This window comes from Chiloscyllium plagiosum, unplaced genomic scaffold (assembly GCF_037043375.1).
Source record: "Chiloscyllium plagiosum isolate Xiang-an unplaced genomic scaffold, Cpla_swu_hap1 HiC_scaffold_12, whole genome shotgun sequence".
NCBI lineage: Eukaryota > Metazoa > Chordata > Chondrichthyes > Orectolobiformes > Hemiscylliidae > Chiloscyllium > Chiloscyllium plagiosum.
Window position 1 is genome coordinate 36637628 of NW_028270150.1, and position 25959 is coordinate 36663586.

The following is a 25959-nucleotide window of genomic DNA, read 5'->3' on the forward strand; positions in this document are numbered from 1 at the left end:
GGACTTTATCAAAAGCTTTCTGAAAGTCCAGATACACCACATCTACTGGATCTACATCGTCCATCTTCAGAGTTACATCCTCAAAAAATTCTAGAAGATTAGTCAAGCATGATTTCCCCTTCATAAATCCATGCTGACTCTGACCTATCCTGTTACTACTATCCAGATGTGTCGTAATTTCATCCTTTACAATAGACTCCAGCATCTTTCCCACCACTGAGGTCAGACTAACTGGTCTATAATTTCCTGCTTTCTCTCTCCCACCTTTCTTAAAAAGTGGTATAACATTCGCCACCCTCCAATCCGCAGGAACCGATCCCGAATCTATCGAACTCTGGAAAATAATCGCCAACGCATCCATGATTTCTCGAGCCACCTCCTTCAGTACCCTGGGATATAGACCACCAGGCCCCGGGGACTTATCAACCTTCAGACCTAACGGTCTCTCCAACACCAATTCATGGCCAATATAAATTCCCTTAAGTTCAGGTCCTTCAGCCACTGTTACCTCAGGGAGATTGCTTGTGTCTTCCCCAGTTAACACAGATCTGAAGTACCAATTCAATTCTTCTGCCATTTTCTTTGCAATCATCAGCAGATTATCAATGTTCAGTATCACTCACGACTGCTCAGATATTCAAGCAGTCCTGTGTCCACATGCAGCAAGACATGGACAGATTTCACTGTGAAGCAATGACCATCTCCAACAAGTGACAATCTAACTATCTCTGCTTGGCATTCAATCGCTGAATCCATAAAAACATATAAGAACAGGGAAAGGCGGCACTGTGTTCATGTCACTGAATGTGGGGTTCAAATTCCAACATGGCAGCTCGTGGAATTTAAATTTAGTTAATAAAATTGGAATTAAGCTCATCTCCACAATGACCAGGAACCCACTATCGATTGTTTTTTTAAGAAGCCATTTGGTTCACTAATGCCCTTTAGGGGTGGAGATCTTCCATTCTTAGCTGGTTTGGCATAATTGTGACTCCTGAACCACAGCAATGTAATGAACTCTTAAATACCCTCTGAAATAACCTCTCAAAGCACATAGTTGTATTTCTTCACCACAAAGTTTGAAAGGAATGAAACCAGCTAGACCTCCCAGCATTGACATGAACATCTGCAATTTTGATAGCCAACCCTGCCCTTTTGACTCTGTGAAGTTCTCCTTGTTGTAACCCGGGGGCTAGTGCAAAATTTTGGAGAGTCTCCTCACAGACTAATTTAAAAAAAAGCATTCTAGCAAAGTTATATGTACAGAAATGTATCATAACAGGCCACCTTTACTATCCCTGGTATATGTTATCCCACTGACAGGGCAGACCTTCCAGACGTAGCATCATGTAGTCATAGGAGCATGGTTAAGAGAGAGCTGACCTGAGAGTCCTCACCATTGACTCTGAACCCAATGAACATGAGGGGCATGGATAGGATAAATAGACAAAGTCTTTTCCCTGGGGTGTGGAGTCTAGAACTAGAAGACATAGGTTTAGGGTGAGAGTGGGCAGAAACCAAAGGGGCAACTTTTCACACAGAAGGTGGTACATGTATGGAATGAGCTGCCAGAGGAAGTGGTGGAGGCTGATACGATTAGAGCATTTAAAAGGTATCTGAATGGGGAGATGAATAGGAAGGGTTTGGAAGGATATGGGCTGGGTGCTGGCAAGTGGGACTAGATTAGTTTGGGATATCTGGTTGGCATGGACGAGTTGGATCAAAGAGTCTGTTTCCATGCTGTACATCTCAATGACTCTAAGAAATGTAAGCAGAATTGAAGCATGTGTTTACTTTGCTTTCCTCTTTGCTAGTCTTTAGCCAGGTTGATGACTTTCTAGTGTGCACATTGCATCTGTGCTTTGATTAGACTTCAAGTTCATAGTCCTTTTCCACCTCATGTGCAACAAGACTTCATGTCTTCCAGCATCACAATATTAACCATACTTTTGTTTGTTCTGTGTGAAAAGTTAATTCTGTCACCACCAAATATCATTACTTAAGAACCGCTACTTCACCAGATTTCTCAGTCTAGAGTTGAGTGCACAAGACCAATGTCTCTGCACCAACTTTTCTTGTCAGGGAATTGTGAAAATTAGTTTTTGGTTCCAATTCCAAAAATTACCAATCTTAAATTGTTTGCACAGCCTATGTTGTGGAAAAACAACCCATTTTAATCAGAATTTTATAATAGATCCTCATTTATATTTAGTTCAATGCCTGTGGACTTCCAAGGTCAGAATGAATTATGGTGATGTGTTCAAGTTTGTAGATGAGAATTGGACACAAGTCTAATAAGCTATTGCACTGTTTTGCAAAAATTGATACTGCTTGCTATGTCATGAGTTATTTTCTGTATGTTTCAGTAGTAATGCTTTATGGAGAAATCTGTGGATTTACATTGTCCATTTTCTTTCTTGAGAATTAACTAGGTGTTCTCCTGTGGAAAGTCCCTCAACTTGTATATGTGAAAAATTCTGTACAAGGCATTTGTTTTCATATGGACTGTGATAATTAATCCCTTCCAAGAATTCTATGTTTTGATTTGCAATGTAATTTTCATAGTTAGAGTAGATGATTTCCATGTAGTAATACATAAGTAATTTAGAGACCTCCAGAGTAGAAGAGTTTAATTTTTGTGTCTATATTTCCAATTCAAAAGTGATACATTTACTCACAGTTTGTGCTCAATATTTAGTAGTCAATTCAATTTCACGTTAGGATTTGAGACAACAAACAAAAGATGACCAAATCATGACTAAAATGATTGGAGACTGTGACTGTTGTATAAAGAGAAATAAAATGTTTAATGTATTGTTGCATTTCTTCAAGTTGTCTGCTTTCATGGTGGTGAAAAATAGGATTATCTTTTCTCCCTGAACCCAAATCCATGCCATAAAAATTGCAAAGTAACTTAAAACCCTTTTGTGAAGTTAAGAATGAATTCTTGCATTGGAAATAATGCAATAATAAATGCATGAAAGAGAATCGGCTTGCTTTGCACGGTTTCATATAGGTGGCTATGGACCTAGTGGAGGAGTGAGATCATCAGCCCTCTTATGTACTACATTGGGTTGAGATTAGATTAGATTCCCTACCAGTGTGGAAACCGGCCCTTAGGCCCTACACATCCACACCGACCCTCCGAAGAGTAACCCACCCAGACCCATTTTCCTCTGACTAATGCACCTAACACTATGGGCAATTTACCATGGCCAGTTCACTTGACCTGCACATCTTTGGACCGTGGGAGGAAACTGGAGCACCCAGAGGAAACCGGAGCACCTGGAGGAAACCCACGTAGACACGGGGAGAATGTGCAAACTCCACACAGACAGTCTGCCCAAGGTTAGAATCGAACCTGGGTCCCTGGTACTGTGAGGCAGCAGTGCTCACCACTGAGCCATCGTGCCGCCTGGTTGCACAGTCGGTTGAGCCTGATATGTGATGTTCTCTTGTTGTTGAATTGCTATTATTTTAATCTAATTATTTTAGGTGGGGGTGTGGGAAGAAGTATTTTCAGGTATACCAGTATGGATTCCCTTTGGTTTGTTGGTAGTTTTACATAGATTTGGATTGGGGTCCTTGGGAGAGTGATACTGTCTGCTGACATGTCAGAGTAAAGACTATACCACAACATAATATACTTAAATCAGGTTCCCTCCACAGCTTTGGTACTAAGCATGCATGTGCAATTTTATAAACGATAATTTTGAGATCTTGAAACATAATTCCTTTAATGCAGCTTAATCATGTTCAAATCCCAAAATCTGGAGTGTCAATAGGTAAATTTAACTATACCAATATTCCTTTTTTGTAATAAATGATGTACAGCACTATTAGTAATTTAATGAGACTTTTTTTATTTTTGTAATAGTTAATGGACAGCCACGACCATTGGAGTCTAATCAAGTTAAATATCTTCGTCGAGAACTAATAGAACTTCGGAATAAGGTGAACCGGCTGCTGGATAGCTTAGAGCCACCCGGTGAACCAGGTCTTTCTGCTAACATCCCTGAAACTGGTACGTAGAATTATTTGTGTTGTTTGTGCTTCTTTAAAGGAAATATCCTTTGTGTCAATATCTATAGCCGACAATCCGTGTGTCTTGTAAAAGCAGTACTTTGTTCCTTTTTCTTTTCATTGAATACATTAACACAAGCCTTATGGAAATCTGAAATATTTGATGGTTCTTATGTACCTTTTGTATTGAGAGTCTCAGATCTGCAAACGCAATCATGACTTTAACACCGTATAAAGTAGCAATTGAAGAATACAGTTTTAGTGCCAAGCAACATATCTGAATTCATTCACTGCTTCACATCATTCTAACAACTTCATACCCTGATAAAATAATAACGGCAAAATTGTGAGATGCACAATTAGATTTACGTTTAAACTGTTATCCAAGTGAAGTAGAAAGGATTTTATTTTCAAATAAAATTTGTGCATGTTCAGAAGGCACTCCAACATGTGGTAAGATCAGTTTTATTTGATAGATTGTCTCTTCCCCTTCAAATCACCATAGCTGGTTCTGTTACTTTTACCAAGTCTACACAAACTTTCAGAGGAGTATTTTGAGAAATATGTCCTTGCAGTGTTAACATTCTTTTTGGAATGAAAGAATCATTGAAATTGTTGCAATTAAATTGTGTAAATGGATTTGTTTTTTTATTTCTGCAGCTTTGAAAAATAGTCATCCTTTCAGAACAATACTCTTCGATTCTTACTCTTAATATATATTGATTTTGACAGCTGCATTATAGAACCTAAAATCAATTTAACTTGACTACTTTTTAAACAGTCAAAATGTGTGGCGGTGGAAAATCACAGCAGGTCAGCCTGCATCCAAGGAGCAGGAGAATCGATGTTTCGGGCATAAGCCCTTCATTAGGAATGCTGAAGAGCTTATGCTCATTCCTGATGAAGGGCTTATGCCTGAAACATCAATTCTCCTGCTCCTCGGATATTGCCTGACCTGCTGTGCTTTTCTACCGCTGCACATTTCAACTTGATCTCCAGCATCTGAAGTCCTCACTGTCTCCCACCTTTTAAACAGCAGAGGGAAAACATCTGTGTAGCTGTGCATTTTACCAAACATTGTAATACAACGAGAATGAGCAGCATATCTAATTTTATGGTTACTTTAAGCTTTAATCAAATTTTCTTTTTTTAATCTGTTTCAGTTGTCAGTTAATCTGAAAATTATAATTTCCTTTAATAAAAGCCGTAATCATATCAGCAAAAACTGATTTGCTTAAGCATATACTTCTGAGGAAATGCAAGGGTGCAGCAGAAAATGCTGCAAAACAGCATATCTAACCTTTGTAAAAGTTTTTCCTAAAGTTCACAAAAAAGGTTGCTAATTGAGTTTAAAGGATTAAAATGTCAAAGTATGTGTAAGAAATCAGCTCAAGGATGGGAAGTAATATTTTGTTATTGCTGTTGATGTCATAATAAGGGGCCATGCTGCTTCCAGGGTTGTCATTTTCAATTCTATGGTTTCTAATTTATAATACTGACATTGAGTCAGAAACACTCTACCAGTACCAAATCAACAGAGCAAATTAAACTTGAAAAAGCAGCCAATGACCTCCAAATAGAGTAAGTAGACAGAATGAGTACTAGGTGAAATTTAGTGCAGGTAAGTACAAGAATTGCATCTTTGGCTGGGAAAATGTAGTATACTTTCTTAAAAAAAAAAAAAACTGGCTGCTATTAGTACCCCTTGATGGTGCATTTCTTGGAAAGGGAAAATACTGAATCTTGATGAGGAAGTTTAGCTACTTAGCATATCCAATTACTGTAAGGCACAATTTAACAAACCGTATCAAATGATGAGCTATACTGCACAAACAGTACTGCACTTTAGCTTTAAGTTCTACACTGCTGTGGTTGAATCACATATTTAGTAGTGTATCCAATGTGTTGTTCCTAAGAAAAGACATGGAGGAGTGCCAGCCACTGATTAAAAATAATTGGGTACTGGTGGAAGCCTGGCATAGCTTTTAGTTGGGATCTCTATTGCTTGGATGAATATCTGATATGCAGTGATGATCAAATTATTTGTAAGTGGAGGGAAGGGAGGAACAGAGGAAGTCTGTGAGGGAAGCCACAGATGTGACTTTAACCCAACATCTTTGCATGGACCTATCCAATGAGAGTTGGGGAGACGATAAAATTGATCTGACTATTTCAAATTAATCTCTGTTGAAAGGAGTGATATGATTGCAGTTAGGAGAATATTGGACAATCAGGACATTTGTTGGGATAAAACAAAGAACAATACAGCACAGGAACAGGCCCTTCAGCCTCCAAGCCTGTGCCAACGCATTTTGCCCTTCCATCCTGTTCCCTTCCTATTCATGTGTTCATTCAGGTGCTGCTTGAATGCTGCCATTGTCTCTGCTTCCACCACCACCTCTGGCAGTACATTCCAAGCATTTGTCATTTGTGTGAGAAACTTGCCTCGCACATCTCTTTCAAACTGTCTCTTCCCCCCCCCCCCCCCCCCCCACCGCATCTTGAATCTGTGTCCCCTAGTAATTGACCCCTCCACTATGGGAAAAAGCCTCATAGTTTCCACTCTGTCTATGCCATTCACAATCTTTTAAACTTCTATTAGTTCACCCCTCAACCTCCTGTGTACCAGTGAAAACAAATTCAGCCTATCCAAGCTTTTTTCATTGCTAAAATCCCCCATATCAGGCAACATCCTGGTAAACCTTCTCCAAAGCATCCACGTCCTTCTTCTGGTAGTGTGGTGACCAGAATTGTACACAATATTCCAAGTGTGGCCTCAAAGTTCTATAAAGCTGCAGTATAACTTGTCTTTCCTTACTCTCTATGTCCCTTCCAATGAAGGCAAGCCAAACTATAGGCCTTTTTTACTACCTTATTTACCTGTGGTGCCACCTTCTGTGATGGGCCGGCCCTTGACGTTCCAAAATACATCACCTCACATTTTTCTGGATTAAACTCCAAATGCCAATTTTCGGCCCATGCCTCCAACTGATCTATATCCTGCTTATCCTCTGGCAATCCTCCTCACTATCCGCAACTCCACCAATCTTTGTATCATCTGCAAACTCACTAATTAGACCAGTGACATTTTTCTCCAAATCATTTATGTAGATCATGAACAACAGAGATCCCAGCACTCATCCCTGTAGAACGCCACTAGTCACAGTCCTCTATTCCAATAAAGATCCCTCCACTGCTATCCTCTGGCTCCTGTGACTAAGCTAGTTCTGTATCCAACTTGCCAGCTCACTCCTGATACCATGTGACTTCATCTTTTATACCAGTCTGCCACGAGGGACCTTGACAAAGGCTTTACTGAAGTCCATGTAGCTAACATCAACTGCTTTTCCCTCATCAATCATCTTCATCACCTGCTAAAAAAACTTGATTAAGTTAGTAAGGCATGTCCCTCCTGCCCCCAACACCACCACCACAAAACCATGCTGTCTATCGCTAATAAGTCCGTTTGCTTCGAAATGCATATAGATATTGTCCCTGAGAATTTTTTCCAATAATTATACCTACCACCAATGTGAGGCTCACAGTCCTGTAATTTCCAGTATTATCCCCGTTACCCTTCTTAAACAATGGAACAACATTGGGTATTCTCCAGTCCTCTGATCCCTCACCTGTGGCCAAAGAGGATACAAAGATGTCTGTCAGTGCTCCAGCAGTTTGCTCTCTTGCCTCCCTCAATACTCTGGGATAGATCCCATCAGAACCCAGGGATTTTTCTACCTTAATACTTTTTAAGATGCAAAACACCTCTTCCTTTTAAATAGCAACTTGGCTTAGAAATGCTCACTCCCTTCCCTGAGCTCATCCTCCACTAATTCCTTATTTTTGGTGAATACCAACACACAGTATTTGTTTAGGACCTCAGCTACCTCTTCTGACTCCATAAATAGATTCTCTCCTTTATCCTTAATTGGGCCAATCCTTTCCCTGACTATTCTCTTGCTTTTTATATCTGTGTAAAACACCTTGGGATTTTCCTTAATCCTGGTTACTAATGACTTTGCATGACCCCCTTTAGCCCTTCTAGTTCCTGCTGAAGTTCTATCCTACTTTCCTTATATACTTCAAGGGCCTCATCAGTTCCTATCCTCCGAGACCTTATGAATGTTTCCTTTCTCTTTTTGACCAAAGTCATAACATCCCTGGTCATTCAAGGTTCACGTAACTTGCCATACCTATAGTTTTTTCTTTGTTTTTCAGAGACCTGTCCACATGTCTTTTCTTTGACATCGAAACAACCAATTATTGATTTTCCTTAGTGCTAAATAATGTTTGTCTTTTTGTAAAGGCAGATGGGAAAACTATCTATTGTCTTTCAATATTTGAGTACCTTTTTTTTAAGTAAATAGTCAAAGCATCCTTTACATTTTGTACTTTGTAACAGATGCAGTTGATGGAAGAGATGGAAAGCCTTTGGCACCAGACTCTACAATTAAACAACCAGTTCCTGTTAGTGCTGCCAGCATGTCTGCCTTTGATCCTTTAAAAAATCAAGATGAAATCAACAAGAATGTAATGTCATCATTTGGCCTGACTGAAGACCAGGTTTCAGGTGGGTTTATTGGATTAGATTTAGGGTAGTAATTAAAAACAAAATTTACATTATAATCCCATAGTTTTGGCTTTACAAACATTAAGCCAGCTAAAGAAAATGATAAAAACTGCAAAATAATTTTCAAATTTAACTTTCATTGTATTGGATACTGAAAATATGTCCAGGTAGTTCCTGGATAACGCATGTTCAGGCAATGTGATTTGGCTCGAATGTCGCTGAAGAATTGAGCAACAGTATTTTTGAGAATGCTAGCCTCTGTTTGCAGTGGTGTGATTCCAGTGGGGATTGGTTCACGTGCTTCATTCTGCCCCTGTGCCGATGTCTGTGCTGAAATCTCCGCGCTATTCTGCACATACTCCGATGTCAGCTCTGGTCTTCGTGTCATACCACACATGGGCGATGTCCACCGTGGTCATCTTGCCGTACTGTGCATGCGCCAATGTCAACCCTGGTCTACATGTCATACCGCACATGTGCGATGTCCACTGTGGTCGTCTTGCTGTACTGTGCATGCGTCGATGTCAGCCCTGGTCTACATGTCATACTACACATGTGCGATGTCCACTGTGGTCGTCTTGCCGTACTGTGCATGCGTTGATGTCAGCCCTGGTCTTCGTGTCATATTGCACATGTGCGATGTCCACCGTGGTCGTCTTTCCGCACTGCACATGCTCCAATGTCAGCTGCCGATGGAGCAGCTTTCTGAGAGAGCTAGCAGCTTTCTTACATTCTTTAAGTGTAAAGTGTTAAATTTACTTTTGTTTCATTAATTATTTGGATTCCAACCTTCATTCTGGCTGTGCTGTACTTTGTTTTAGCCTTTTTTGGATGATTTTTGAGCGACTGTGAGTGATATTTTTGCTGGTCTGCCCCCAATCCCACTTTTCCCATTGGCCCAGTTGTTTATATTAAGCGGTATTCTATTAAGCGAGCTTTCACTGGACCACAGCTATGGCATTCAATGAGAACTACCTGTACTTTCTACAAATATCTGTTTATTCTTGTAAAATCTCTGTACCTCATTATTAGCTCTGTTATTTAGGGGCCTGCACCCTGTAAATCAGTTGCAAGTCCATGTCCCTCAGACAATATATTGTCTACACAACTGGAACTGTCTTTTTTTTGTTCATATGTTTAGTTACTATACAGAAATTAAATAAACAAACTAAAGCCTAAGAATTATGAACTGTGAACATTTTTATTGATTGAACATATGGAGAGATTGTGCTGGAGAAGTACATATGGTCCTTGAATTTATAGTGCTGGAATTTTTATTTCTGTGGCAATAAAATTTATGTTGCATTGATGTTTGAATGGCCAGTTGATCTTGTGGCCTCAAATTCCACTGTGGAAAACTTGGATCAGTTGGTGTAATCGTTCACTTATTCTCACCCTTGCTGCTACTTTTGTCTTGTGCAATTATTAAATTTGTCAGCTATGCCCCAAAAAACTGTTTGAGGGGATCTATGCCGAACCCCGAAATGGGATCAGGCAGAGGCTTTGCTGAAGTGCTGTCTAGAAACGTTTGTTAAAAACGATTCACAGCTGTCATTGTTTGCTGTGGAAAATGATCTGTAGTAGAATATGGTTAATTCAGTCACAAAACTGACCAGATTAGTTTTAGGTACAATTGTGTGAAGGTTTTCAAGGTATCCAAAAGAAAACGAGGGAGTAAGACAAAAGTTAGCAACTTACTTTGTAATTTATGTGGGATACATGAAAAGGGTCTGACTGCCATAGATCATAGAACATAGAAAAGTACAGCACAGAACAGGTCCTTTAGCCCATGATGTTGTTCTGAGGATTATTCCTAATCTAAAATAAAATAACCTAACCTACGCACCCTTCAATTCATGGCTGTCCATGTGCATGTCCAGCAGTCGCTTAAATGTCCCTAATGACTCTGCTTCCACCACCACTGCTGGCAATGCATTCGCAACTCTGTGGAAAGAACCTACCTCTGACGTCCCCTCTATACCTTCCTCCTAACACCTTAAAACTAACACCCTCGTGCCAGTCAATCCTGCCTTGGGGAAAAGTCTCTGGTGAACGACTCTATCCTTGCTCTCATTACCTTGTATACCTTGATCAGGTCACCTCTCTTCATTCTTCTCTCCCGAGAGAAAAGTCTGAGCTCAGTCAACCTCTCTTCGTAAGACAAGCCTTCCAGTTCATAGAACATAGAAAAGTACAGCACAGCATCCTGCTTAACCTTCTTTGCACACTCTCCCAAGCCTCCATACTTCCCCTATGATAGGGCGACCAGAACTGGACACAATATTCCAAATGTGGTCTCACCGGGGTTTTGTAGAGCTGCAGCAAAACCTCGTGGATCTTAAACGTGATCCTCCTGTTAATGAAAGCCAAAACACCATATGCTTTCTTAACAACCCTATCTGCTTGGGTGGCAACTTTGAGGGATTTATGCAGTTGAAGACCAAGATCCCTCTGTTCTTCCACACTGCCAATAATCCTGTCTTTAATTTTATATTCAACATTCCAGTTCGACCTTCCAGAATGCATCACTTCACATTTATCCAGGTTGAGCTCCATCTGCCATTTCTCAGCCCAGCTCCTCATCCTGTCTGTGTTGTGCTGCAGCCTGCAGTAGCCCTCTATACTATCAACGGTACCTCCAACCTTTGTGTCATCTGCAAATTTACTAAACCAATCCTCAACCTCTTCATCCAAGTCGTTTATAAAAACTACAAAGAGCAGAAGCCCAAGAACAGAGTCCTGAAGGACCAGTCACCACTGACCTCTAGGCAGAATACTTTCCATCTACAACCACTCTCTGCCTTCTGTCAGCCAACCAATTCTGAATCCAGACAGCCAAATCTCCCTGTATCCCATACCTCCTGACTTTATGAATGAACCTACCATGGGGAACCTTATCAAATGCCTTGCTGAAGTCCATATACACCACATCCACTGATCGACCTTTGTCAACCTGTCTCGTCACCTCCTCAAAGAACTCAATAAGATTAGTGAGTCATGACCTGCCCCTCCCAAGGCCATGCTGAGTGCCTTTAATCACGCTATGCTTTTCCAAATAGTCATAAATCCTATCCCTCAGAATTCTTTCCAAAACCTTGCTGACCACAGATGTAAGACTGACTATGCCAGGGATTTCCCTATTCCCCTTCTTGAAAAGACGAACAAAATTTGCCTTCCTCCAATCCTCCAGTAAGACCTCTGTGGAGAGTGAGGAAGCAAAGATCTTTGCCAAAGGCTTAGCAACCTCCTTTCTCGCTTCCCGGAGCAACCTAGTGGGCGGCACGGTGGTGCAGTGGTTAGCACTGCTGCCTCACAGTGCCAGAGACCTGGGTTCAATTCCCACCTCAAACGACTGACTGACTGAATGTGTGGAGTTTGCACATTCTCCCCGTGTCTGCGTGGGTTTCCTCCGGGAACTCTGGTTTCCTCCCACAGTCCAAAAAATGTGCAGGTTAGATGAATTAGCCATGCTAAATTGCCCGTAGTGTTAGGTGCAGGGGTAAATGTAGGGGAATGGGTCTGGGTGAGTTGCACTTCGGCGGGTCGGTGTGGACTTGTTAGGCCGAAGGGCCTGTTTCCATACTGTAAGTAATCTAATCTAATCTTAAAAAAATCTGGTCTGGTCCTGGGGTCTTATCAATCTTAATGTTTGCCAAAATTTCCAGCACATCACCTTCATCAATCTTGATCTGTTTAAGCCTATTTCCCAGCTTCTCAAAGTTCTCATTCACAACAAGGTCCCTTTCCTTAGTGAAAACTGAAGCAAAAAACTCACATAGGGCTTCCCCTATCTGCTCAGATTCTACGCACAAGTTCCCTATGCTATCCCTGACCGGGCCTACCTTCTCCCTGATCGTTCTCTTATTCCTTATGTATGAGTAAAATGCCTTTGGGTTCTCCCTAATCCTTCCCACCAAGCCTTTTTCGTGCCCCCTCCTGGCTCTCCTCAGTCCATTTCTGAGCTCCTTTCTAACAAACCTGTAATCCTGTAAAGCTGTGCTGGATCCTTGCTTCCTCCACCTTATGTAAGTTGCCTTCTTCCTTTTGACAAGAAGCTCCTCTGTTCTCCTCATCCAAGGCACCTTAATCTTACCCCTTCTTGCTTGTTTCCAAGGAGCACATTTGTGCATCACTCGCAACAACTGCTTCTTAAACAGTCTCCACACGTGTGTTGAGCCCTTTCTGTGGAACAATTGCTCCCAATCTGTACTTCCCAACTCTTGTCTGGTAGCGTCATAATTTCCTTTTCCCCAGTTGAATATATTTCCATGGTAACTGTTCCTTTCCCTCTCTTAAGGCTATGGTAAATGTGAGGCAGTTATGGTCACTGTCACCAAAGTGTTCTCCCACCACGAGATCTGACACCGTCCTGGCTCGTTGCAGAGCACCAAATCCAAAATGGCCTCTCCCCTCGTCGGCCTGTCTACATACTAAGTAAGGAAACCCTCCTGAACACACCTGACAAAAACTGGTCCATCCAAACCATCTGCACTAAAGAGGCTCCAGTCAATATTGGGAAAGTTAAAGTTGCCCATAACAACAACGTGGCTACATCTGCATTTTTCCAAATTCTGCTGGCCTATGAGTTCTTCGATCTCCCTACTGCTATTAGGGGGTCAGTAGAAAACTCCCATGAGGTGGCTGCTCCTTTGCTGTTCCTAACGTCCACCCCCATACTCAGCAAACAGATCTTCCTTGACAACCTTCGTTTCTGTAGCTGTGATGCACTCTCTGATTAGAAATGCCCCCCCCCCCTCCTCTTTTTCCACTCTCCCTGGTCTTTTTAAACGTTCTAAACCTTGGAACATCTAGCAATCATTCCTGCCCCTGTGAAACCCGTGTCTCCATTATGGCCACAACATCAACTTGTTAGCCATGTGCTAGCGAGTTACCTGACAATAATAAAACAAAGACTTGGGAACGCTGAAAATCTGAAACAAAACAGAAATAGCTGGAGAAACTCAGGGCTGGCAGCATCAAACATTCTGAAGAAGGGTCACTGAACCAGTAGTATTAACTTTGCTTTTTCTCCACAGATGCTGCTAGACTTTGAGTTTCTCTTGCAATTTCTGTTTTTTTTATCTAAAAATAATGATCTTTTTCATTCTTGCCGTTCTTAAGTAGCATCTGGGAGCTCCGAGCAAATGAGGGGAGCCAAATTGTTAGTTTTTTTTTTAGGGAGTTTGATGCTGTTTTGCTGATACTTGTTCTATTACTTATTATGCTAGTTTATTTTCATTGACGTTATCAAAAGTTAAATTGATGACTTTGAATATTTGAGATTTAAATTTAACTCTGAAAAATGATAGAGTTTAGCACAGCAAATTAGTGCAATGTTGAACTTCTGATGTAAAAATTGAAAATGTTGGAAAGAAGTATCAGGTCTGGCAGAATCTGTGGAAAGAAGAATTATTTTATGATTTTAAACATATTTTGAAGTTTCTTTTCATTAAATTGATATTACTAATAATGGCTCTGAGAAGGAGAAGCACAAAGTACCTAGAATTAGAAAGTAAGATAGGAAATTTCTGACAAAGTGGGCTACTCTCCTCCCTCTGGCATTGTCTCAGTTTGGTCCCCTCCTGTTGAGTCTGAACTTATCTACCATATATATTTGAGTAATCAAATTTTTTTTAATACTTTTCAAGGTTAAATTTATGTGGTTGACTGTTGAGGGGCTGAAATTCATGACTGCCAAAATTTATACCGTATCATTAGCAGAAGCCCAATTGGTCTCTAAAAGAATAATGGGGAAAAACGAATTGTGGTAATTCTGAAAACCTGGAGTGGAACACAACAGCCAGTGGACTGGAAGACCAGCACACTGACTCATAAACATTGATCTGTTATCTGTGAAGAACTACAGTCGACTTTTACACGAGATCTATGGAAAATTCCAGGTTATTTGGCCAAAAATAGGGGGTCGACTTTTGCATGAAATCAACTATTACACGAGTATGTATGGTAGTTCCTTATTGCAATATCCTTACTGCTTTCCACCCATTCATTCTGCACCAAATAACTTGGTGATTTCAATCTCCATCTGAATTTGCTTTGGTCTCTTTGAGTTCATATTGTCTTGTGTTTCCATAATTTTTCCCTCTATGAATGCTGCCACTCATAATTACTGCCATCACCTCAATTTTGCTACCTGCATGATTTCTTTGTTATTGCTGCCTCAATCATGAATAAGCCTTATTTGATGACTTTGTTGGATTGCTCAGTACTGTCATCGTCCTTATAACTACATTTGTTTCAGTGTCTACTGAAAGAAAATCTTCCCCGTTACTCACTTGAAAACTTACAACAATCTAGCATCTGCAGCTACCAGTCTACTCGGTCAACCACCTCCCCACCACCTTTGTATTTATCACAGTTAAACTCTTTACTTTCATGTTAGTCATTCTCAATGATAGATTTGCTCCCATAAGTACAAGCTCATAGATTGAAATATTTCTGGTGCTCACCTGATATGCCATTCATCATCTCGTCTTGCTGGGTCACATCAGGCATTATTTGGGGGGGGAGAAAAGTGCTGGAGAAACTCGGCAGGTTTGGCAGTTCCTGTGAACAGAGAAACGGGGTTAGTGCTTCAATTCCAGTTTGACTCTGGAACTGAAGTAAACTGGAAAATGCTAGGTTTTATACTTTTTTATGAATCTTCTCCTCGTTTCCATTTATATCGATCTTTCATCTTTATCTTTCCTTTATCACCATTATCACTCTCTTTGTCTTTTGCTTGGGATGCCCTAAAACACATCCCATTTGCTCAACCCCTCTCTCCCGCTCAGTCAACAGCATAAAAAATCGTGTTCCTAGACTGATTACTTCCACTCCTAATATACCTCATCTCCAGCTGTACGTTAGAGACCCTCATCCAGAGGTGCCTAGTTACCTCAATTCTAGACCACTCAAAATACACAGGGTTGATGGGCAGACTTATCCCTGAAAGTGGTCAAATCATCAGACCAAAGTGAATTTTAGGAGTGACCAAACAGAAAATGTGGAATTGTCATTTTGACTGGTGAGGAAGCGAGAAGGTAAGGCAGTGAGGCCTTCTGGGGTAACAAAGCATTTTCCAGACAAAAAGAGATGTAGAACCATTGGCTGCCAAAGAGAGCTTGTCAACAAAGGAATGGCTAACTGGGAACCATGAAGAATGAAGTCAAACTGTCATGACCCAAATGGGAAGATCCAGCCCAACTATTTCATGAGGTGTGTGACCCTGGAAGAAACCTAGCTACCTGTCATTGAAAAAGTTATCACTGAGCAAGTACTGCTAGATCGCACCCTTGATGATCACTTTAATGATCGAGCGTAGATTAATGGGGTGGTGAATGACCAGGTTGGATTCTGCTTTTTGCAATTGCATTTTTCAGTCTGAATTAGTGCTGCTAGTCGTTTCTGTAACATGCTGTCCAGTTGACTTAAGTATATTGTCATAACCACTGACGGGTTCATTGCAGATTCTCTCACACAAGGAAGTCCCATTTCCACATGCACTTGGTCAATTCCCCTCAGGACCATTTATATTTCACTAAAGTCACCTCTGATTCTTTTAAACTCCGGAAGATTTAGGCCTAGCGGGTCTAGCCTTTGCTAACATGGCAAATTGTTAATTCTAGGCTTTAATACAGTAAACCTTCTCTGATCTATTTCCACTGCAATAACATCCTTTTGTAATTATGGTGACCAGTATAGTACACAGTACTTCAGAAGTGGTTTTACCAATGCTCTGTATAATTGAATCGTAACCTCCCGACTCTTGCATTCAATTCATCCTGCAATAGCATGCAACATTGTATTAGCTTTCCAGATTACTTCTGGTGCTTGCACACTAACAATCTGTGATTCATACATTTCATTTAGAAGTTAACTGTGATCAACTTTGTCTTAATTTTTACTTTTTTTCTTCCTTTCTGTGACTTATGTCATTAATACAGGTGTCATGGTATGGCAACTTATAAAACGTTTCACTTTTTTTTGTAAAAATACATTTGACAATACATTGCTATTCTATTTCTATTCTATTCATGTGACAAGGGGATTCTGATCACTCTTTTAACCTGTTGTTGGTCACAATTAATATTTTTTATTATTTAAAATGTAGTCATCATGCTCCAATTCAAGCCAATGAAGAAGCCAGTAACCAAGATTTTATTTAGAGAAAGAGGAGTTTTATTTTCTGATTTGAAAAAAAAATAAAAATACTATGCTTTAAACATCAGCACAAATATGGGTATTAAATTTGAAAGGCACAGTGTCTGGTACAGGCATGGAACAATAAGACAGTTTGGAAGTCTTTAGAGTTACTGAGGTTTTAGACTCTGAGGCTGCAGTTGAATAATTGTTGAATTGCATTTGCAATAGTAGCAGATTCTGTAGATATTTTTGAATCTCGTTGAATAGTTGTTTTTCCAATTTGCTTTATCGTCGGGCACTGTTTTCTTCAAGTTGATGGAAAACCAGAGAGAGAGAGAGAGAGAACGCCTTTCAGGTATTTTATGAATCAGTGTTCTTCTCAATGCTCTGCTGAAGACAATATGTTTTACAGATTCTTTCCAAGCTCACCAACTGGCAGACTAGCCTTTCACCTCCCAGAAGGTGAATTTATTATTCTGTGTGAATTAACCATTTGAAGAAAATTTCTTGATGCTCAGTTGCCTTGTTTGCTCTTTAGAAATGGTAATTTCAGTGAAGATGATTGTTTATTCCACAGTGTGAATCTTTCCTCAATCTATGGTCATTCTAGAACCATATTTCTTTTTTCCCTTTCAGAAACCATTTCAGTCCATTGAAAGATCTTGGGTGTAACCGACATCAGTGTTATACATTCTTAAGCGAAATAGCTATGCAGAGCTGATTTTTTTATAGCCTTTGCAGAAATCATCTTTTAGAAAATATTAAGGGCAAAATGATGGGCTGTTTCCACAGTGAGTATTCGTCTGATCTTCTGAGAGGCTGCAAGAAAATCATGCTTTGGGCCCAGCGACATGTCATTGGCTTATTATGACTATGGACCATAATAATAAAGTTATTCTGGCTTTCATGCCAAATTAATGGCGAGCAGAGTAAGACTCCAAGAGGCAGCTCTTCAACTCTTCTAGTTAGCTTCTGTTTTCTTGTTGGATTAGGAGTGTTCCTTTGAGCGGTACAAAGAAAACTTCGGCTTATTAACCCCCAGTCCCCGGTTTACTGTCAGACTCTCCTGAAATCTGCCTCCTTGCAGTTTGTGTGTGCTGGAAATATTCCTTTGCTCAATGGTGATGACTTCCTATTACCTCACATTGTACCCTCTTGACTAGTTGCTGTTACTAAATCCTGTTGAAAGGACAACTGACTGTGGGCAAGTAGAAGACTTGGGAGTTAAAAGCTTAAGCTTTTCATTGCTTCAGTCAGGATTATTTACTATACAGTTCAACCTGTGCCTTCCAGTTCCAATATGTAGTTGACATTTGAATTTGGAACTGTTATCTCTTTGCATATGAAACTGATGCACAGATATATATGTTGTATTCAAGGACTGCACATTGAAAAATGAGAGCGTTTTGTAGGCTGTTGGTGTACACATGTCTAAGGCTGAATATAATATGTAAATTCTGCCACCTTATTGCCAAGTGATATTCATATACTGTTTGTGAGTGAGCATTTTCCATTTTCATGGACATAGAGTCATAGAGATGTACAGCATGGAAACAGACCCTTCGGTCCAACTCGTCCGTGCCGACCAGATATCCCAACCCAATCTAGTCCCACCTGCCAGCACCCGGCCATTATCCCTCCAAACCCTTCCTATCCATATACCCATCCAAATGCCTCTTAAATGTTGCAATTGTACCAGCCTCTACCACATCCTCTGGCAGCTCATTCCATACAAGTACCACACTCTGCGTGAAAAAGTTGCCCCTTAGGTGTCTTTTATATTTTTCCCCTCTCACCCTAAATCTATGACGTCTAGTTCTGACTCCCCGACCCCAGGGAAAAGTCTTTGTCTGTTTACCCTATCCATGTCCCTCATAATTCTGTAAACCTCTATAAGGTCACCCCTCAGCCTCCGACACTCCAGGGAAAACAGCCCCAGCCTGTTCAGCCTCTCTTTATAGCTCAAATCCTCCAGCCCTGGCAACATCATTTAAATCTTTTCTGAACCCTTCCAAGTTTCACAACATCTTTCCAATAGGTGGGAGACCAGAATTGCACACAGTATTCGAACAGTGGCCTAACCAGTGTCCTGTACAGCTGCAACATGACCTCCCAACTCCTGTACTCAATACTCTGACCAATTAAAGGAAGCATACCAAACACCGCCTTCACTATCCCATTTACCTGCGACTCCACTTTCAAGGAGCTGTAGGGACTGCACTCCACTGAAACAAATGGAGGGCACGCTGTTAATCTCGTACCCCACCACTTTGTTAACTGATCATTATGACAGTTGTGCAGCCCTTCCATGAGGCTTTTCCAGCCTTGCAGGCGCACTAGCAATTTCCTGGTTCAGGGACCTTACCTTAAAATGAGTTTTGATTACCATAGATTTCCATTGGATTGGTTCATGATTATGCTTGGCAAAATCCTGTCGTAGTTTTACATTTGTATTGCTGACCAGGAAACTATTTTGTTCTTATACCTTGCCTTTAGTCATGTAGGAAGGATTGAAAGGCTGATAATTGAACTGCTTAGCCACATCATGAATGCACTTGCCATGGCTAGCAAGTCGTTAAGTGGAACCTGGAGTCACTGGCTCAGAGGAAGCTATGCTATCACTGTGCCATAGGACCTTGTTCAGTTACTACAAAACTAAAAAATACATTGTTGTATTTGGTGAGCTTTCATCCTACTGAGGAATCTTCCAGCCATCTTATCCAGCAATTGGTTATGAAAACTTTGCTCGTGTTTTTTCACATTTAGCAATTTCTTCCAAAACGGCTGAGCTATTCTACAGCATTTTAAAACAACACTCAAATTCTAAATAAAACGATTCACAAAACACTTTATTTAAAGATAGTTAATTTGTCCAAATCCCAATATTTTTGCACTTTTGCCAGAAATGGTCTGTTGTTGCTTTGGACTTAAGTTTCATTGCAATCTGTCCATTAATTTTTGCTTGTATTGTTTACAAATTACTAAACAGAATAAAAATGTTACCTCCACCCACCTTTAGCTGAGCTATCAAGGGATGGCAAGAGGATGGAGACCGGAAAAGGAAAGAAAAATCATTTCACAATGACAGTTTTCTACAGTCCGTGTTGACAAAGAAATTTTAACATCCTTTTGTCCGACTTTCTCTTGTCATAAGTTTTATCTACAGTTATTGACCGTGATGGCTCAAGGGACCCATAATAACATTGGTCAAGATGTAAATGTTAGCCTAACAGCTTCAGCTGTGTATGAACAAAAGCAAACAAAAAATTGCAGATGCTGGAAGTCCAAATGAATAACATAATGTTCCGGAAGCAGCCGGGCAGGCAGCATCTGTGGATGGAATGTTGGGATTCAGTTTGCACAGGCAACATTGATTTCTGTATTCACTTCACAAATGCTGCCTGACACATTGATGGCTTCCAACATTTTCTAGTTTTATTTTAGTTGTGTATGTTGTCTACTGTTATTTTGTCATCAGTACCTACTGTTCTCTCTTATTTCTTTCAATCTGTTGATTTAATGCATATATTTGGGATAGTGGCAATTGTTTTGAAAAATCATTCCCTGTCCTGAGATGATTTTTAAATTTAAAATGGTGAGGAATTTTGTTGCTAGATGAGGATACATTTTTATCAGTCGATGTCCCATTATACAGTAGTTTTATTTATTCATTAACCTACATTGCACCCTCTTCATTTATATTATTTCTTTTGCATGCTGAATACTCTTGTGACTGTTCTGAGTGCAGTTGAATAGTTGTCTGCTGTGACTTGTTGAAGAGATCTGGTACATTTAAAACAATGAAGGGAAATCTGTGATGTCAGTCAATAAATAGGGCAAGGAAATCTCCTTTAAAAAAAGGAAATTAAATATTGATTTGGGAATTAACTTGCAATTTGCAATATATAGGTTTGGCATCTTTAATTGGAGAATTGCCAAAGCGACACAACAAATTGAGAGTCAGTCAGGAAATGGCTGTACCGAGTGCAACCAGGCCTGTAAGGAGTGTGTCAAATCATCCACAAGATGAAAATGTCATAAGTACTGCCATTTCTGAATAACATGAGGGTAGCAACACTCATATCAAGACCTTGACGTTAAAATCAGGGAGATGCTCCTGATATCCAAAGCAGCGTCTATGATCAAACTGATTTAACTCAGACATGTAAGTTGTCATTGTATGATTAAGTATATGATATTGGTCAGTCTTGTTTGTTGTAAAGTAAGTGCTAACTGCCTTCCGTCACTTGCTTTTCAAGACTAGCAAAAGCTAATTCTGTTAGTTTTCTCTTGCAATTAAGTTCTTGCTGAATTTGAACATGATCTGCTATTTTTAATCTCCTAATGAGAAAGGTGGACCTGGTAGGTAAATCCAAGAACAAGAGGATCCAGGAACAAACATCGTGGTGTGAGGTGTTTTACTCAGACATGCAAATAGTTTTGTGATTGTTTGGACTCTTTGGGCAATCAGCGTCTCTTAAGATCATGATTCCTGTTCCATCTGCATGAACTGGTTTTAAACCCAATTAAATGACCTTCCTTTGAAGGGCAAAGTGCATCTAAGAGTATTAAAAAAACAAGTTTCGACTGTTTAGATTAGAACAACTGTAAAAGGTGTGTGCTTTGATTTGCTAACTTTCTCATGGTAAGGAAATTGATAAATCTGGAAACAAGATTATATTGAAATCAATATTTGCATTTAATATGTTCTCCTGGATGCAGACATAAATTTGAAATAATTCAAATTATTATTAGCAGTTGCACTATACCTTGTGGATGTTCTGAAAAATTGAAGTTATACTGGATAAAACGAGAGCCAATTAGGTGCAAGTTTTACAAACTGTGTTTCCCTGGATTGTGTTTGTAAAATTAGTCACTCAAATATCTATCTCATTCACTGCTGTATGGAAGAGTTTCAAACATACACCACCCTTCAAGAAGTCTATAATTTGCAAAATGTTTATTCACACAGCATGTTCACTTTAAGTATCATTCAGAAATTCAAACTAAAATGCTGTAGTAACCAATTTGAATTCTACAAATCTTTCCATATTGTGCAATCAGAACGTCAGCAGTCATTTGGACAGTTGGATATGTGGGTATCATTAGCTGTGATACATTTTAAGAATGTATATAAATTTCCTGATTTGTCAGGCTTTGAAGAGGTAATGATAAAGGCAGAAACATTAAATGCATCATCTGGATTTCTTTCCATATTCATCCCCTTGGTATTAGGGTTTGGGCCCCTTTGAGATGAAGAATGTCTGTTAAATATCTTTACAACTATAAATAACTTCATTTTACTCTTTTATTTATATAATGACAGATTGTAGGTGGTTTCCTAGATATCAGTTATGGCAGCATTTCTTTCAAAGATTTTTTAAAAATCAGTTCTGTTTTACGTGGTGCAAATATGTTTAAAATGTTAACTAATTTTAAAAGTTGCTTGGATTCCTGCACTCTTTAAAAAAAATATTTGGAAGAAAATCCTGCATTGTATTGGAACCAGAGGCTGAAGCTTTAATACTTATCAAATTCTAAATGTTCTGGATAGCTGTAGGTAGTTTTTTAACCCGGTTTGATTTTGATTACTCCATGCCAAGTTATAACCTCACTTGCAGGATTTCGGATGTTCTATACCTGTACCATTCATTAATGTTGTAAGGTAGCATAGAGAGATGACTGGTGGTGGTTTAATCTGGGGGCCACCACGTGTCAGTGAGGGAAGATGTTGGGAAGGAGAATCCTTCATGGTAAGCTCAGCCAGTGTGGGAATTGAACCCAGGCTATTGGCGTCAATCAGCATTGCAAGCCTGTCAGCCAGCCAGCTGAGCTAAACCAACTCCCTTTTTATGTACTAGATTATACTAGATTTACTACAATGTGGAAACAGGCCCTAGGCCCAATAAGTCCACACCGACCCGCTGAAGAGTAACCCACCCAGACCCATTTCCCTCTAACTAATGCACCTAACACTATGGGCAATTTACCGTGGCCAATTCACCTAACCTGCACATCTTTGGGATATGGGAGGAAACCGGTGCACCCGGAGGAAACCCACGCAGACACTGGGAGAATGTGCAAACTCCACACAGACAGACACCCAAGGATGGAATCTAACCTGGGTCCCTGGTGCTGTGAGGCAGCAGTGCTAACCACAGAGCCACGGTGCTGCCAAAGTGAACGCCCAAACAGGGACTTGAACCCTGGACCCTCAGATTAAAACTCTGATACTCTACTGACTGAGCTATCCGGGCTCTTGTTGCAAGTAAACTTTTGTATTTTAGATTGGTGATTTATTTGAAGGTGGAAAGCTATAAGAAGTAGTTATTCAAGTCCACTGGACTTTAAACCAAAATGTTGAATTGCATATTTGACTTGGCTCATCAGGTTTATCAATTGAACTGAAATCATGTAAAAATATTACAGTAATTTGCAATTCCTTAAACAATTGAAGTTCAGGTTTAACACAGATTAGACAAGCACCAAATTTAAAATATGTGTATTTGATAAAACTTGGATATGGTGAATCATTGTGAATTTTTTCACCTGTGTTCATTTGATTTGGTTATGACATAACCAGTTAGTGCCACCTGTGAACAAACGAATACCTTTAATGTTTTATAAAATTGGCCTGAAATTTGAACTAGACTGGCATTTCAAAGATCATTTGAACCCTGTCATTGTAGAGAGGCTTTTGAAAGAATAGCCTGATACTCATTGGGAGCATAACATTGTTTATAGATCTGTAGAAAGAAGGAGCAGTTTAAACAAAATTGCTGGAGCCTACTTGCAACGTTGAAAGACGTCAATAATTTGGATGCTTTGTCTAACAGATTTAATATTTGTTAGTTTTGGATTGGAGCCTCAGTGGCTTGTGTGATGAGATACAGCCTGTTTAGACCATCAATTTTTGACCAAATAACTGCCAGAATACTTTAAGAACCATAGAAATTCAGTGTTCTAAAAGTACAAGGTCAGAAGGATGCCATTGTCATACATGGATATGGTGCATAGCTGGTAACCTATCATGTGTAAAGGTTCTTGTAATAAAAAATCAGGATCTTTTAAAGCCCAATCTTTCTTTTAGAATTATTAAAATATTCCTTGGAATAAAAAGATCTCTGCATGATCTTTTCCTTCCATAACAATTAGAATTTAATGTATGGCATGTTTGCATCTGTGTTTAATCTAAATTTCAGCACTTGGGTTCTTAGTAGTGTTATTGTGGGTTACAATGATTTGAATTACATTATTAAGCAAATCTTTCCCAACATTGTTAGTGTTCCCACTAATTATTTGTTCAACTGGATGGTTTGATCTGTAAATATTCTGCAAGTATAGTACATTTAAATGTGAACCAATTCAGCAATCGTACATCTTAGAAAGTAGCATGAAATTATTTTGTGTTAACTAAATGAAATGCAAAAAAGCATACATCTTAAAGGAAATTTAAGTTTGAATACCTCCTTCTGCAATTCATATTAAGAAGAGGTAATTGGAAAAATGTTAACAGTAAAGGTATTGCATTTCCATCTACAAAAATATGAAAATTTCAATCAAATGTAAAATTAGTCTTGAGATTTTCATAAATATAAATTGATTACTTACAAAACCATATGGAGATTGAGAGTTTAATTTAGTTAATGGCATGTCTATTTCTATGTTTATTCCAGCATTATTATTAAGTATCCAGGGTCACTGTCAATGTAGGCTGCAGTGATTTTAATCACATGATTAGATGAATCTTTATTGATACCAACAGTGGTCCTGCTAATGGCTTGCTCAAATGTGTGTTTTGATCTTGAAATATTTGTATAACTAAGAACTCTGTTCAGCAGTATAAAATATCATAAAATTATTTAGGTAATTGAATCGATGTGTATTCAGAGAAAACCATATTTTGAAGGACTTATTCAGAGTAGTGTAACATATGGATTAAAATACTAGTGAACTGGCACTGCTAGGAGTAATTTGATGAACTAAGATGACAGCTGAAGAAGTATGGGCACAACATCAAAATATATCGGTCTAATAAGTAAAGCTTTTATAGTGTCCTCATTTGCAATTCTGAATATGCCAAGGAACAACATTGTGTCACCATTTTCCAAGAAATGCCTGCCAATTGCATGTTGTTATCTAACCCACCCACACAGTTATTTTTTCACATCAGACAATGACTGTTATTTAACTTTTAACTGCTTAATGAGATTAAAGAAAAGAGTTGGAGCTATTCAAATAGACAGCAACTGCCGACAAAGACTGGTCAGGTTTAGTAGCCTCTTTCTATGTTGTAAATTGTATGTTTTTCTGATGTAGATTCGGTTATGCAGAAGTTTGGGAAGAATATCTGCAATATAAATTCTGCTTTTGCTACTGATTACTGTATTTTTGCTCAGCATCATTAAACAATTGTTTTTCAGGCCCTCCAAGTGCTCCAGTAGATGAACGATCTGGAACACCTGACAGTATTGCCTCCTCTTCATCTGCAGCTCATCAGCCTGGTGCTCCACAACATCAACAATCTTACACAGCGGTTCAACCTCAGGCTGGTCAAATGGAAGGTAAAGAGTCCAATCCCTTGTTAACAAATCTCTATTAATACCAAAGTACCCCATAAACTTTGTGACTTTAAAATTATAAAATAAATCAATTTTTGTTTAGGATTTTATTTCAGTCATGCTTGCACTTATATATGCTGTCATCAAAATCAGAATGCATTTCAGAGGAAATAAAGACATCAAATGATCAAAGCAAAATCAGGGTAATGAGCTTTGGCGGTTGAGATGTTTAAGATGACCCTTAATTCAAGAAAGAAGAAACAAAATAATCTTCAAAGAAGTATTTGAAGGATCAGGTTAGCTGAATGTCCTGCTCAGAGTGTGGAAAGCAGAGGATATACAGGAAGCTTGAATCATGAGAGATGAACAGCAAGGGAGCGTGTTAGATGGGAGAGGAAGCACGCTGAGGTTTTACAGCATGTGACTCAATCTCGGTGAGCAGAGTGTAGGACAACCAGAATCGGGCAAAGCTACAGAGTTACAGATTAGAGCTAACAGAGGTCAATTTGATCATCATAATGTTTATAGGCGGACTTTATGACTCTGGGTGATTTAATGTCAGGCAAACAATTCAGCAATATAAGTGTTGCCACAGGATGTGGATTGAGGGCTGTGGAGATGGAAAATATGCAGAGCTGGCTGTCATCATAATAAATTTTGAAA

At 39.4% G+C, this 25959-nt stretch overlaps 1 protein-coding gene, 1 long non-coding RNA gene and 1 other non-coding gene across 4 annotated transcripts in view; 1 reads left to right on the plus strand and 2 right to left on the minus strand.

The window, feature by feature from the left end:
- Positions 1–25959, plus strand: part of tfg (trafficking from ER to golgi regulator) — a 118657-nt gene that overhangs the window by 56130 nt on the left and 36568 nt on the right. For both annotated transcript variants that reach the window (XM_043701129.2, XM_043701130.2), the window contains exons 4-6: positions 3878–4024; positions 8426–8593; positions 25159–25299. In XM_043701129.2, coding sequence (XP_043557064.1) covers positions 3878–4024; positions 8426–8593; positions 25159–25299 — 456 coding nt within the window. The remainder of the gene's footprint in view (positions 1–3877; positions 4025–8425; positions 8594–25158; positions 25300–25959) is intronic.
- The window catches only part of LOC148148516 (uncharacterized), a 38922-nt gene continuing 26413 nt past the window's right edge, over positions 13451–25959 (minus strand). Inside the window, exons 2-3 of the long non-coding RNA XR_015758830.1 lie at positions 15061–15157; positions 13451–13987 (exon numbers count right to left, since the gene is read on the minus strand). This is a non-coding gene — a long non-coding RNA (uncharacterized LOC148148516). The remainder of the gene's footprint in view (positions 13988–15060; positions 15158–25959) is intronic.
- Positions 22920–22992, minus strand: trnak-uuu (transfer RNA lysine (anticodon UUU)). The gene has a single exon. It is a non-coding gene; the product is annotated as a tRNA-Lys (tRNA).